General features: G+C 57.7%; 4 protein-coding genes across 4 annotated transcripts; 1 reads left to right on the top strand and 3 right to left on the bottom strand.

The window, feature by feature from the left end:
* Nucleotides 1–136: 136 nt before the first annotated feature.
* On the bottom strand, nt 137–4,254 carry LTHEOB_3471 (Protein-tyrosine phosphatase receptor/non-receptor type; the record flags this gene model as incomplete). Its single annotated transcript, XM_035512398.1, has 4 exons — nt 137–1,897; nt 2,641–3,252; nt 3,305–3,643; nt 3,700–4,254. The coding sequence occupies 4 exons, from the start codon at nt 4,252–4,254 to the stop codon at nt 137–139; spliced, it is 3,267 nt and encodes a 1,088-aa protein (XP_035362559.1).
* Nucleotides 4,255–4,787: 533 nt separating this feature from the next.
* Nucleotides 4,788–5,304, bottom strand: LTHEOB_3470 (Small nuclear ribonucleo protein; the record flags this gene model as incomplete). Its single annotated transcript, XM_035512397.1, has 3 exons — nt 4,788–4,973; nt 5,028–5,219; nt 5,302–5,304. 3 exons carry the CDS (start codon nt 5,302–5,304, stop codon nt 4,788–4,790), a joined length of 381 nt encoding a protein of 126 aa, XP_035362558.1.
* Nucleotides 5,305–6,097: 793 nt separating this feature from the next.
* LTHEOB_3469 (Splicing factor 1) lies at nt 6,098–8,281 on the top strand (the record flags this gene model as incomplete). The annotated part of the gene is made up of 3 exons (XM_035512395.1): nt 6,098–6,230; nt 6,283–6,356; nt 6,410–8,281. The coding sequence occupies 3 exons, from the start codon at nt 6,098–6,100 to the stop codon at nt 8,279–8,281; spliced, it is 2,079 nt and encodes a 692-aa protein (XP_035362557.1).
* Nucleotides 8,282–10,298: 2,017 nt separating this feature from the next.
* Nucleotides 10,299–13,390, bottom strand: LTHEOB_3468 (Gamma-tubulin complex component Gcp6; the record flags this gene model as incomplete). The annotated part of the gene is made up of 2 exons (XM_035512394.1): nt 10,299–13,216; nt 13,267–13,390. The coding sequence occupies 2 exons, from the start codon at nt 13,388–13,390 to the stop codon at nt 10,299–10,301; spliced, it is 3,042 nt and encodes a 1,013-aa protein (XP_035362556.1).
* Between the last annotated feature and the right edge of the window lie 449 nt (nt 13,391–13,839).

Raw genomic sequence — 13,839 nt, 5'->3', positions numbered from 1 at the left:
CGGGGGGCCTGCATTGGCACCATCTACTGTTTCCAATCGTCCCGACCTGCATCTACATGCCGCTGCCGCGCCTCCCCTTGCCGCTCCTCCGCATATCCCTCCGTCTAATTTGACAGGGCTCCCCTTCTACTGCGCCTCACGAGCTTGTCTCCGAGTCTTTCTTGGACTTCATGTGGCCCAGTCCGTGCGGATGTGCCGTCTTCATTTCTTCTTCAGGTACTCCTCCCGGTAACGAGCTTGTCGAAACGTGCTCTTTCCCCTGGACAATTCCCGCCGTCGGTTCTGTAGATGCTCCGGCTGCCTGATCCTTGGCGGCGATCCCGTTGCTCGCGAGCTCAGGGTTCGAGATGGTCGGAATCACCTGCGGCTTCTCGGTCCTGATAGGCGACGACTCTTCCGAGCTGCTGCTGGTAGCTTGCACGATTTGCTCGCCGCCACGCCCATGCGTCTTCAACCCCATGGTCTCGTTGATCGTGTCTTCCGTAGATACCATGCCTGAATTGTTTGCACTGTTCTGAGTCCTCACGCTGCTCGCCTTGGAGAGGCTAGGACTTCCGCCAGGAGGCGTCTCGGTGCGCAAGCCCAGCTCCTTTCCATTACGCTCCGAGGGCTCCCCTCCCTTCCAATCGGCGGGTTTGGACTGTGGAACTTCCTCTCCCACCTTCGGTTCCGTGATAACGACATCGGGGTGGCCCGTTTCCGAATCTGGGATTGCTCTCCAAACAACCGCCACCTTGTCGAATGCTCTAGTGCCTTTGCGGCTGCTGCCCTTGATGCCATCCATCTTACTCCATTCAAGCTCAAAGGTGCCGGAATCATCTGCCTTGCCTTTCTGCTCCGGGCCGTTGCCTTCAAAGAATGTGTTGAACCAGACGTGCGCCACCGAAGTGACCATGGTGTAGCCGTACATGGCCTTATTCCGCCGTTCAAAATCGATATTGATATCACTGGTCGGGAGCACGACTCGCTTGGAGGGCCTGAATATGACATCGCCATATTCCGCCGGGCTGTCGTCTGCGCCGCTCTCCTGCTCCTCTGGACTCAGCGGCAGCTCCTTGTTAGCCTTGCGGTCTACCGGAGTGGACGAGCCCGACGACGACTGGTCCTCCTTGGCCGCCTTCTCCAGCCTTCGCTGAGCGAGGACCTCGTTGACGACGTCGGCGAGGCCGCCGGAATCCTTGACGGTGCCCCGGACGATCTGCCGCTCGGCGCGGCTGAAGGTGTGAAACGTCTTAATCACCTTTCCCTCATCAACGAAGCCCTCGATGCTGACGCGAACACCGTTCCGGATGCCCCAAGCGTGGACCTCGAGGATCTCGATCTGGCGCTCGACGTAGACCTTGCCGCCCTTGGTCCAGCGATCGACGTAGCCCACCCAGCGCAGCTGGCTGGGAATCGACACGCCAGGGCCGAAGCTAGGACGCATGCGGCGCTCGGTGAAGCGCTTCAGCGCGTCCTCGGCCTTCCAGCCCTCCTCGGCGATGAGGTAGGAGCACGAGACGGTGCCGGAGCGGCCCTTGCCGGCCTTGCAGTGCACCACGGCCACGTTGTCCTTGTCGGCGCGCAGCCAGTTGCGCATCGACGCCACGATGCGCGGCACCAGCGCGAACGGCGGCGGGTGGTGGTCCGGCCACGGGTAGTGCCAGATGCGCCCGTACACCTCCTCGTCCGGGTAGCCCGTCCCCTCGGCCCGGAACTCCCAGATCGCCCACTTCTGCCCGTGGTGCTTGTCCAGGAACTTGACCAGCTGGTCCAGCGGGTTGCGGTACGCCCGCTGCGGGTACGTCCCTGACGGCCCCGACGTCGCGATGATCGAGTCTGTCACGTAGCAAAGGTCGAGCCCGGCTTCCGGGTGCCGCGCGCGCGGGCCCGCGACGATTTGGCGGAGGAGAGAGGCCTGTTAGTTTCGCCGTGTTAGATTATGAGTGAACCGATACGGGGGTTGAGGGCTGAAGGCTGAGGCTACGCACCATGACGCGTTCAAGGGCAGGATGGAATTCTTGAAGTTGGAATTCTTAAAGCTGGAACCGCAGGTTTGGTGGAGAGATGATGGTCATGCCGCGCGGCGTAGCTGGTTTGGTGTGAAGATGCGCGCGGGCGGGCTCATGGCTCGGGTGGAGTGTAGAATACTGAGAGTCGCAGGCGTTGTCGACCGGAGCTTGTAGCTTGTTTGATAGGCGATGCGCCGTTCGGTACGTCATAACACCGGCCATCCATGTCATCAACACCACATCAAGCCGTGCCAAGACATTAGTAAATCTGCATTCTGTGCTTGTTGCCTCATCTATTCTGCAGCGTCATGCAATGTTGGGCCAAGTCATCGCAGGGGTCAAGTTCCGTCTTCATTGGTAGCTCCCTGCATCCATGTCTCAAACCCCTCTATCGCGTGAGCTCCGCGTCCTTCTCCGACGCCCGACCCCAATTCCTATTCAGCCAATCCCTCATCACCTTGATGCTGTTTGAATCCACTTTGCACCGGCTCATCTCCTCCAAAATTTCCCACGCCCGTGCATCCTGCGCTCGCGCACACCGACGCCCCATTGCAATAAATGTACCGGCTCGAGGTATCCATCCTCGGTTGCGCATTTCTTCGTAGTACCGGAATGCATCGTCGTAGTTGTCTTGCTCCGTGAGACAAACCAACAAGAGCCGATCGTACGTCAGAGCGTCCGGTTCCACTTTCCTCTCCACCATCTCGGCCGCCAGAAACATGGCCAGGTCCTTGCGGTGACGGCATCCCCGGAGGAGAGTGTTGAAAGTTGATGTCGAAGGTCCATCCTCGCATAACGTATGCAGAGCCTTGTATATGTCGACGGCCGTATCGAAATCGTCGCGGAAAATTGCTGCCTCAATCAACACGTTGATTGCCGCGAGGGGAATCGTATGGCCGTCATCCTTCAATTTCCGTAGCTGGTCGAAAAGTTCGACTGGACGATCAGCCTCGGCGCGCGTCCACTGGAAAAGCTTCCTCGTCGAGTAGTCGTTGGGCGGCGCGCCACTGGTCTGCATGATGCACAACACCGAAAGGGCTGTTTTCATGTCGCCAGCTTGAATGTAGGTGTCCACGAGCATTTCATAGTGTTGTTGTGTAAACACCTCTTTCCGCTCGCTCAGCACACGAAAAACGTCTGTTGCCAGGTCGGCATCTCCAACTCGCGAAACGGCAGCAAGAATGTTGAAACAGATGCTGGATGATGGGTTGATATGTCCGGGGCCAACCTGGCGTTTCCAAACATATTCTATTGCTGCAAGCTAGCAAATTGTCAGTTGAGAAATCCGTATTACTGTGGAAATGCAAGCTCACATTTTGCACACTGCTAGCAGCATCGAGCAAGCTGTACCACACCGGCTTCGAAATATTCTGCTCGCCAGACTCGACCCGCCGCTGCATAATTTTGAGTGCTTCGTCCACCTCTTCAACGTCGCAGAGCGTGTAAATCGCCATGTCGTACAACCAGCTCTTGATCGGAATCCCTTCAGAGACCATGGTATCCATGTAACTCAGCGCCAGCTCCAATTGTGATTCTCGAAGAAGGCCCACGGCTATATCATGGCGGCCGTCGTCGGTAATATTGAACCATCTCTGGCGCATGTACTGGGTGATCGCGTCTCTGAGGAGATAGTCCGGATGGGCAGCGACAACCTGTTCCAGAATTAGTCATGTAGGGAACGATATTTATGAGTAGTGCCCGCACGTACCCTGAGTATGTCGTGGCATGTTCCTGCTGTCGGCTCCAGCCCGTTTTCTCCCATCTCTCTCAGCAGCACGGTAGCTCTCGCCGCCGAGCCCTTTTCCGCAGACACATTGGACAGGATAGCAGCATCGTAAAGGGCCACGTTCGGCTCCTCCCCTCTCTTTTGCAACAGATACGATATTACGTGCTCAACCGCGTCAATGTCTCCGTCTGCCGCCAGTCGACGCAGGCGATGGTAGATCTGCGCCGTTTCGACGCCATCCAGCTCATGAACGGCGGTCGACTTTAGCCTCTCTTCATATCTCCGTTTCTGCTTCAATGCTAAGACTTCTCCACCTTTGGTGGTTGCGCTCCCGGGTGCAACGAATCGGACGGGGGTCCCGGTGGTGCTCGAGTGTCGGGCGCATTGCGCCGGCAAAGAAACCTTTCTCGGGCGAAGAGCGCTAGGGTGTTGGGTCGAAGTCCTCAAAAGGGCACGCCGGGTGCCGGTGGAGAGGCGCGCATATGCGGGGCAGAGCGAGTGCCATAGCCGGTCAGCAATGAAGGGTGGCGTGGTCATTGATCAGGTTGCCTGTGGTGTTGTGGAAGGGCTCGAAGTTTCGAGTTTGCGGAACATAGCGCGGAAGCTCTCCGCCCGCAACACTAGTTGCCGGCGGCAAGCAAGCATTTCGATCGACAGGTACGTTCCAATATGCTCATTGACATGCGGGATAATTTCAAGACTAGGAAATCTGGTGAGCAAAGGGCAGCGGTGTTGCGACAATGCGCGCATTATGGTATTGCAAAACTTCGTGACGACATTGACGGCTTTGGGATATGAGCGCCGAAATGTCTACGATTTTCCCTCCATGCTCAGCTCTTCAATGCTAGCTAAATCCAAGGCCGTGAATATGATTTTGCGCATGTGCGCATCCGCCACATCTCTTTCATGATCATTCAGGTCTCATTGACGCCAGCCCTTCCCACCAATGGGGCCCCTGTGGTATACACGAACGCCCAACCCATGATGTTTCACAAGCCCCTGCGCCCCAGCGTCCTGTTTTTCAAGGCCGGCTCGGAGATATCTTCCTATTGACTGCAATCGTAGAGGGCTCATGCGCCACGTCCACGGCCACGGCCGCCACGACCTCCGCGGCCCATTCCGCGACCCCTATCGCCCCGTCCGCTGTGGTCTCCACGTTGGTGGCCGCCGCCACGGCCGCCGCGGTTGGCCTGGTCGCGCTGCTGCTGCTCCTTCACCAAGTCGATGATCTCGTCGGGCACGCGCAGGTATTTGATCTGTTTCCAGGTTAGCGGCAGTCAGCCGGACAATCGGGTTTCAGGACAGCATACGTTGTTGCCGCGGATGTAGACTTCGGGTAGCCGCCAGAAGCGGTCGCCGTCGGGGCTCGTTTGCACAACCTCCTTCAGAGTCAGGTTCATCCAGTTGTCGCAGTTGACCAGATGGCCGTTTAGCGTCTCGCCGTTCTTGAGCTCGACGAGCATTGGGTGGCCTTGGGCGGCATTGAGGAGGCCTAGAGGCAGCTTGAAGACGTCAAGTCAGCGCCTGCATGTCCGCGTCATTCAATAGCAAGCTCGGCGGTGGCAGCTGCGGGGGTGGGCTCACCATTGCGAAGGGTGCGCTGTCGGGGTGCGGATGGGCGTATCAGAAGAAGTTCGACGTGGACGGCGGCAGCTGTGACAGCCGAGTGTGGGGAACGGTTGCGTAGGTTAGCGCGTGGGCGGGGGTGGAAGATCAGCGTGGTGGTGAATGGCTTCAAGTGCTGTACACAAGGAACCTTAGCAAGCAGCGCGCCCGCGTCACAGCTAGCTTGCGGCTTGGCGGCCGATGATGAGCCTGCGGGCCGACGAGGCTCCGGTCGGGGCCGTGCAGGTGGTGCCAGCCCATCTGCCGGGTCTGCCGGCGAAGAATCTCACCGTTGACAAGGTTCTCACGTGCGTGCGCTGGGGCCAGGGCGCAGGTCAATCAGCTACGGTCCCCTGGCTGGCGGCCCAGTGCTGCTGCTTGCACTCGCAGCGCTCCTGCAGGCACCAAGCTGCTCGTCGCGCGACACTGCAACGAGCGACCATCTCCGCGACGCAACACGCGTGGCTCGCGCGCTGAGCTGGGCGTTCCGGGCGCATCGTCTGGTCGGCAGTGCTCGCAGCGCCAGTGGCCCGAGCGCTAAGGGCCTCTTGCAACAGCGCCTCGCCCCCCGAGGCTGACGCGGCATCTGGCGTTAAAAAGTGACAGCCCTACCCCGTGGAATCCTGCTGCCTGCTGCTCGACCGTCCGCTCCCTCAGCTCCACTTGGCCTGTCGCTGTGCTACTGCTCGTGTGTTGGTTGTCTTTGCGCCTTGGTTCAAATCTTCCCCGTGCCGGCCACCGCTCTCCACTGCGCGGGGATATCCTCCCTTCTGCCATGCGCGCTTCGCTCAAGCACGCTCTCGCCCTGCTGCCGGCCCTCGCCGCAGCCGCAGTGCTCCCGCCAACACACCGCCCACACCAACGCTCGTCTTCGCCCGATGACGTGAAGCCTGTCGTGCTCGAGCTCGGTATGCTTCCCTCTCCGCCTATCTCCACGATGCGCCTGCTTATGATCGCCAGATGCTCAAAACGCTCAGGCAACGTTCAGCGTACCGTGCCAAGGCTGCCTTGGCGCCTCCGATGACGAATCGCTCGTATGCTGCGTGCTCTTAAAACACGCCGTCGCCCTCGCTGACACTAGCCTCAGGTTTTCGACTTCCAAGTCTTTCCCTCGGACCAGCCGTGCGGCGAAGCAAACATCACTCTGAATGGCCACCAACTGATCCAGGAGTGGAATGGAATTCGCGCTGAAGGCAACGGCTCCATCTCGAGTGCTAACAAGGCCACTGCCGAACATGAGCCTGACCACGACATTGCCTTATCTTGGGAAACTGCCTGTCTGTTTGAATCTCTTTCGGAACCCGACGCGAGCGAATACGGAGACGATGTCGCTCAACTCTTGACCGTGAACATCCAGAAGGTCGACGATAAGGCTGTCCGCCATTCTGCTGGTTTCTCCGTCTCCTTTAAGCAAGCCGCTCGCAAGGTTGAGCTCCTGAGGCTTGCCACCAACCCCGTCCCCCTCCCCGACGCTCTTGACGGCCAGGACTGGCGCGACCCGCCCGCCGATCTTAGGCTTGTGTCTGTCGACTTCGAAGACCTCCCCGAGGGCTTCTTCCACCAAAGCGCATCCATTGAGGACGAGATTGAGATCCTCCGTGAGCTCGAGGCCGAGGAGAAGCGGATACAGGAGCGCATCCGTGAACAGAAAGACGTCATCCAACGGCACATGAGAGATCATGCACACTCGCTAAAGGACGAATTGAAGACTTGCGACAACCTTTCTTGCATCTTCGGTGCTTTCCTCCACAAGGCTCACGGCGCTGTACGCGTTATTTACATCCACCTGCGCCCCGGTCCACACCATCACGACGAAGATATGGACCGCCCGCATTTCCCTTACCACCACGGTCATCACGACCAAGCTTTCGCTGAAATCGACGCTGTTCACGGCCCGCCTCACCCTGGACCCCTCGCGATGAAGTATGATCACCATTCCCATGGACCGCCGCCTTTCGGCGGGCCTGGAGGCTATGGCCCGCCCCCTCCTCCACCACCTCCTCCCTTCGGTGGCCCGCACGGACAGGGTCCTCCTCCCCCTCCTCCGCCACCACCGCCGCATGGTTTCGATGGCCCGCCTCCGCCGCCTCCGCCGCCTCCTTTCGATGGTCCAGGTGGCCGCGGACCGCCCCCTCCTCCTCCTCCGCCTCACCACCACCATGGCCCCCGCCCCGTCCATGGCGTTCTGATGGCTTTCGCCTCTTTGACTGGTCTGGCCTGTATTTTCAGCTTCATCCGCCGCAACTGCTGCACCCTGCGCCAGCGCACCGAACGCCGTGCTACTCGCGAGGAGCGTCGCACCGCCAGGCAATACCGTCGCCTTGCTCGCCGCCACGCCTGGAAGAAGTGGTGGAACGGAAGCGAGGATGACTGGGACCGCAGGGCCGATTACGAAGAAAAGAGAGCCCTGATTCTGGACCAGGAGGATAGGCTCGAGGAGGCCATGCAGGAGGAAATCAGAAACCTGAGGACTGCTCATGAGCTTGCTCATGACATTGTCCAGGCTGAGCAGGGAAGAGCTTCTCCGGCTTCCCCTGGCCCATCGACTTGTCCTTGTGTCAATGCTCACGCCCACACTCACGTCCATGCTCACCCTCAGATTCACCAATACCCGGCTCCTCACATGCAGCCGATGCCTCAACCTCATCACATGGCCCACGGAATGTACACTCCGCCCCCGCCGCACAACATGTCCCGTACCAGCAGCCTTCCTTCGTACAAGTCGGACCTTGGAAGCGTGGACACGGATGATGCTCCTCCGGCATACGAAGAGGATGCTGACAGCAGCGACATTGTCGTCGATGGGTTCCGCGAGTACACTCCTTCCGTCACTACCGTCTTCACTCCTGAAAGCAGCATTCCGGACGTCTCTCCGCGCCCGAGCTTCGACACCATGAGGGAGCCCGTGGAGCCCGACACTGCCGAGTCTGCTGGTTTGGACCGTGACAGGAAGAACTAAGCCCTTCTCGCTTCAACCCAGGAGTATCTCCGAGAAACAGAGACACTCGAGGGTTGTTTCGGTTGACGAAGGCGATTCTCTGAAAATTCTTAAAACTTCATTCTACACGTTTCAAGACGGGGGCGCACATTAGCATCACGGCGAAAAAGAGGAGAGACGACTAAGAGAGCCGGATATGGCCCACATCAGAGGCGACTGTGCAGTTCACGAGACCAATTGACGACTTGATTTCATGCACAAAATTTTTTTACTCTTCTTTCAAACACTTCATCCGTAGGCACGCGTATGCTCGGAATAGGTAAGTATGTCTGTATGTTTGGGACATGGATTTAAACGTTATGGCTTTTTTCACGGAGTTTCATGAGTTTGGGTGTGGCGTTACCTGGGAGTGGGTATTGGAAGGCCGCGTAAGCCTCGTTTCAAAGAGCAACAATCCACCAAGAGCTCTTCAGCCACAGACAACGCGCAGATGCATACGCGCGGGTGGCATAGCCATGGTTTTCTCTTCAGTCATCATCTTTCGTAATCTTGCAATAGCAGCAAGTAGCAAATGGCACGTAAAGTAAGATACAGAAACACGACGTCCACATGCCTCGGCATGCGAGCTAGTCAACTAATATCATGATCAACCATTACGTTTTGCACCACACAACTGCATTTGGCTCTCGCAGTGCATTGCCGTACCTCCCGCAGCCTTGGGGCTTCCCCTGATCCAGATTATGTTTCTCCTTTCATTGCCTGCACAATACTAGTGCTGTTTCCCTTACCCTTGACCTTCCCCGAAGCGACCAACGTCATTGTACACATACGGGCCTGTGTGATCCCAACACCTTCCTTAAACCCGCTCGCGATCTCTTCTACAAACGGAAACAAAACCAATAACAGATCCCTTCCAAAACAAACCTAAAACCAAAACGACTCTCTTTTTCCCCACCGCGCTACTAGTAAACTGCTGCGCCTCCTTCCCCGTTTTCCCAGAACCTCGGGACTACTACATCCACCAGCAGGCCACGAAAAAACGGCCGCATCATCATCATCATCAGCAATCCTTCATTCTCGTGACCACGAATCCACTCCCCCCCAACCACCTCCATTCCTTACCCCCCCTGTGTAGTGGAAGGCCTTGCCGGCCGGGAACGCTAACGAAGCAAACGAAGCAAGCTAAGCCTCCTTGCTTGCCGTCATCAAGCATAAGAAGTACGTGGCCAGCGCCATCGGGCTGTTTTGGGTGGGCGTTAGGAATAATGTGGCGTGGGGGAAAGGGTTGCGCGGCCGCCTTCTGGCATAGCGCGCTTATTTGCGACTACTGCGCCGGCTTCTAGAACGCTACCTACAGACAATAGAGCTAGCTTCTTTTGCTCCCTAATCATCCGATGTCGACAGGCATTTATCCCCGACGTCCGAAGCTTGTGTCTGTGTCTCCGGTGGTATGGCTCGTCGCCGCCACTGTCGCCCGCCGCCGTCGCCGCCGCCCGGCCCTAACCGGTATTGACTCGCTGTCATACATAAGTCCGAGGGCGCGCTAAACATAGTACTAGTGTGATAATCGTCGTGCTTGTTTCTCTCGATTATTGGCAAGAGGAAGAGTTGCAGGGGTGGTGGGGGGGGTGGTTGATGAAGCTATCGACGAAAAAAGGCGAAACTAGTCAGACAATGTCGGAGAAGATTTCACGGTTGTTGATCTCGTTGGCTGGGGATGAGCGAGTTTTGACGACGACCATGTAGATCCGTATCGTCAGCCTTTTTTTCGGTTCGACATGCCGTATGTGTCTACGTTGCACACCTCAATTCCTTGCCTCATAGGTGAATGAATGAGAGATAGAGATCGTGTAGTCATTTTTTTCAGATATGTCATCATCATCAACAACAACAACAAAGCAGCGCGCTGTCTTGGGCTCCACTTCCTTCCTCCCATCCATCCATCCAAACGCCCCCATCATCCAATGGCAAAGAGGAGCCAGCCACGAAACCCCCCTCCCCCCATCCTCCACCAGCCACCTGACAATCCAAATCCAGCTCAAGCCCCCAAATCCGTCGTGACAGGCGCGGCGTAATACCCATTCATCTCGAGCTTCAACAGCAGCCTATCGATCGTGTTCTCTTCCTCCACCGCGTCATCATCACGCGCCGCTCCGAGCAGCACACTCCCACCAAACTTCTTCCTCGAAGACGATGATGAAGCCTTGTCGTCCCCACCGTACTTGCCCCGCTTACCCGCCATCCCGCGACAGACGGTCATGAAGACGTTGACCTTGCTGCGAAAAAGCATGTACATCTCGCGCATCTCACGCGCTTCTTCCGGCGACACGGAGCCAGCCGTACTGTTGTTATTCGCAGCAGCAGCATGGTGATGATGATACCCACCACTCACACGCGTCGCAAACGCCAGCACCGTCTCGAAAATCTCCTCGAGCAGGCGCATGACCTGCGCCTGGCGGCGGCGCAGCAGCAGCGCGAACAGGATGCGATCGAGGCAGTCCTCGTGCGCCGCGCGCACGCTCTCCAAGCCCTCTGCCACCAACCGGCCGAAAGGAGATGAAGACTCTTCCCCTTCCCCATCCTCATCACCACCACCAGTACCGCCACGGTACTCATCCTCCGCCATCATCCGCCTCTCCAGCCCATCCAGCCTCGCCTCGAACGCGCGCCACGTCTCGCCAATAGCCTCGTCGAAAAAGTACGCCGCGACGGCGCTGACGAAGTGGCGCGCCTCGTTGCGGAAGCACCTGCTCTCCCAGACGCCCGGAATGACCGCGCCGTCGCCGTCGCGCGGCAACACGAGTTGATGGTTGACGACGAACAGCATGCGCGCGATGCGCAGCAGCAGGCGGAAGGCGCGGTCGTACTTGTCGAGCGCGGCGGCGGTCATGACGAGGTGCAGCGGCGGCGGCGGCGCGTACTGCAGCCGCAAAAAATCGAGCGCCGCCAGCGAGTTCGGGTCCATGCACTGCTCGATCTCGGCGTTGGACAGGACGCGGATCGAGAAGCTGAGGTTGCCGGGCAGGTCGGGCGTCTCGCGGAGGCGCTTGTGGTCCTGGCGTTTCCTGTGGGAGGAAGAAACGTGTTTCTTGTAAAGGCGAGACGAGTGGTAGCTCTCGCTGAGGATGCCCATGAGCGCGAGACGCAGCTCCGAGCTGGCGGGCGGCCAGGTCGAGCGCGAGCCTAGCTTTAGGCCCATGGGGGCGCCTGTCCGCACGGTGCCGCGCCTGCGCTCTGCTGTCTCGAGTTCCGGGCTGAACAAGGCCGAAGTCAAACGGTACATGAACATGCCGTCGCCTAGGAGCTGGTATTGCCGTTGCACGGAAAGATGGAGACGTAAGTCGTGTGATCGGAAGAAGAGCCGAAGTGTTGTTGCGTTGACGAGACGGGCTTGTGCAAGAAACAACGGCGTCAGGGAGAGCGTTGGAGTCAGCGCTATGGGTGGAGCGAATGTGTAGAGACCCTCGTCCGAGTTTTGTGGAGATATAGATGAAAGGACGAGCGAGTGCAACGTTGTTGCTGACCCGCTCTCCTCGCTGGCGGGGATCTGGTCGAAAAGCTCAACCGTATCGTAGATGTTGCGCTCGTAATCTGCCGGTTCGACGTTGGGCCCGACGCCCATACCAGCATCTGAAGACCTCCTGCCGACTTGATCGTCGTCTCCTGAAGTATGCTTGTACTTCCTAATGGCCTCGGCCAAACTTCTCTCATATTGCTTGGCTTTGGTGGCAATGCTTTCCATGTCTTCCCAACCAAACTTCCAATCCAGCGACGGTGCTTGCAAGCCCACTTTGTGAGGTGCACACAGAGGATGGCTGGGATGGTGGACTTCGAGGAAGCGCAAGCTTTTTCCAGTTTCGAAGATAGTATAGCCGTCCTCCTCGGGGACAAACGATGGCATGTTCTCCGGTCTGTAGAAGTGTTCTGGCAGCGGACGGGATTCATTCTGATCTTCGGACGCCTCTTCGATGCCAACGAATGTGTGATTGACGTCTTCGTTGGTGAAACCAGTCCGGAGGCCGCAACGGAGGCCGGTCCATTCAGCGGCAAATTCAAGCCAGGGGTTGCTGACGCTCTTGAGGATGTCCAGGAAGACGGACCTCAACCACGTGTCCTCTTGTTCCATGTCATGGACATGCATGTACAGCATAGTGATCAGGTCCTCGTTCGTGGATAGAGACTTTACCGCCTCAGCAACAGCTTTGACCTTCAATAATATGTGATGAGGCCTGCGAAATAGCTGCTGGAGCTGCAGTAGGGTCGACACGGAACTCCTCTGATTGCCGAGGTGGTTCTCCATGGCAGATACGATGGTTCCGATTGCAGTCGCCAGAGCCACCTTGGATGGAAATGCATTTTCGGCTCCGCAAGTTCGATCGGCAAATTCACGAAGGATCTTGAAAGTAGAGCCGCCGTGAATGAAGTCGTGGATCAGGTTCTGGGCAGAAACCAGGGAGAAGCCAGACATTCTCTGGTCGTGGATGGCCTGAGCGAAGGTATGCTCCATTTGCTCGTACCTGAACAGCACAGAAGAGCGACCAAGACCGAGGTTGAAGAGCGACCCAAGCAGTATATCCGACCTCACGATCCTGCCAGCTGCTTTGGAGGGGTCGGTCTCTTGCATCCTAAGCAGGGCGGCGTCGAAAGCTTCTGGACCTGCCTCAGCGATATAGGAGTGGCTGGGTTCTTGAAAGCCTGGCTTCTCGAACGACTCCCAAGTATGAAACCTCACACTGTCCTTGATAGGCCCCTGAGCGGCCGCATCTCTCCACACATCGTCATCCTGGGCTTCGTCTTGAGGTTGCGCTTGGGCAGGAACGGCGGAGACGGTGGACTCCTGAAGCGGGTCCAGGTCCTCAAGCGGGCCATACTGGAAGCTATCAAGGTCTGGAAGGCGTAGGTCTTGCTCGAGGCTCTTCGTAGGGGCGTAGGGGTTGTCGATTTTTATGTGGTTGACTTTGTCGCGTTAGGTGAGTCGCAAAACGCGTCGGGCTGGGGCGACTCACTGTCGAGCTCTAGCTCTGGGAAGAGAGTCGCATCGCGCTGCAGGTCTGGGAGAGCGAAGCGCGAAGGGCGCCACAGGTCGCGGACGGCGAAGGCATCGTTGTGCTCTTCGATGTCTATGTCCATGATGCCATGGATGCGATGACGCTGCGCCGGGGGACGCGTCCCTTGTCCGAATGCGCGCTGCGCTTGGGCCACTCGTCGGGTCCTCGCAACGCGGTCGACACCCAGTCACGCTGCACCTGCCCTTGCATCTCTCTCGAACTGGCTATGTTGCATCGTCTCCTCTTAGACACATTTCGGAGTGTGCCCTGTCTTTTGGTCTGCCATCTTCGTTTTTTTTTTTTTTGCGCTCGGAAAGATGCGTGAGCTGTCCTGTTCGATATTGATCATTGCTGTTCTTTGCTGAATGCCTTTGCTCTTGTATGCAACTCTGATTATGACCAAAGACCTATCTATATATTGCTTATTATCATGGGTCAGACTTGTTCTTTATCACAGACATGATTGATCCGAATGGAGTCCCCGCGCATGTGCAAGACGCATCCGAGCCATGGCCTTCTTGGGATTGATTT

Source organism: Lasiodiplodia theobromae, assembly GCF_012971845.1.
Source record: "Lasiodiplodia theobromae strain AM2As chromosome Unknown scaffold_9, whole genome shotgun sequence".
Classification (NCBI taxonomy): domain Eukaryota; kingdom Fungi; phylum Ascomycota; class Dothideomycetes; order Botryosphaeriales; family Botryosphaeriaceae; genus Lasiodiplodia; species Lasiodiplodia theobromae.
Note: the sequence above shows the minus strand (reverse complement) of the source record. Positions and strands in the feature narration are given on the sequence as shown.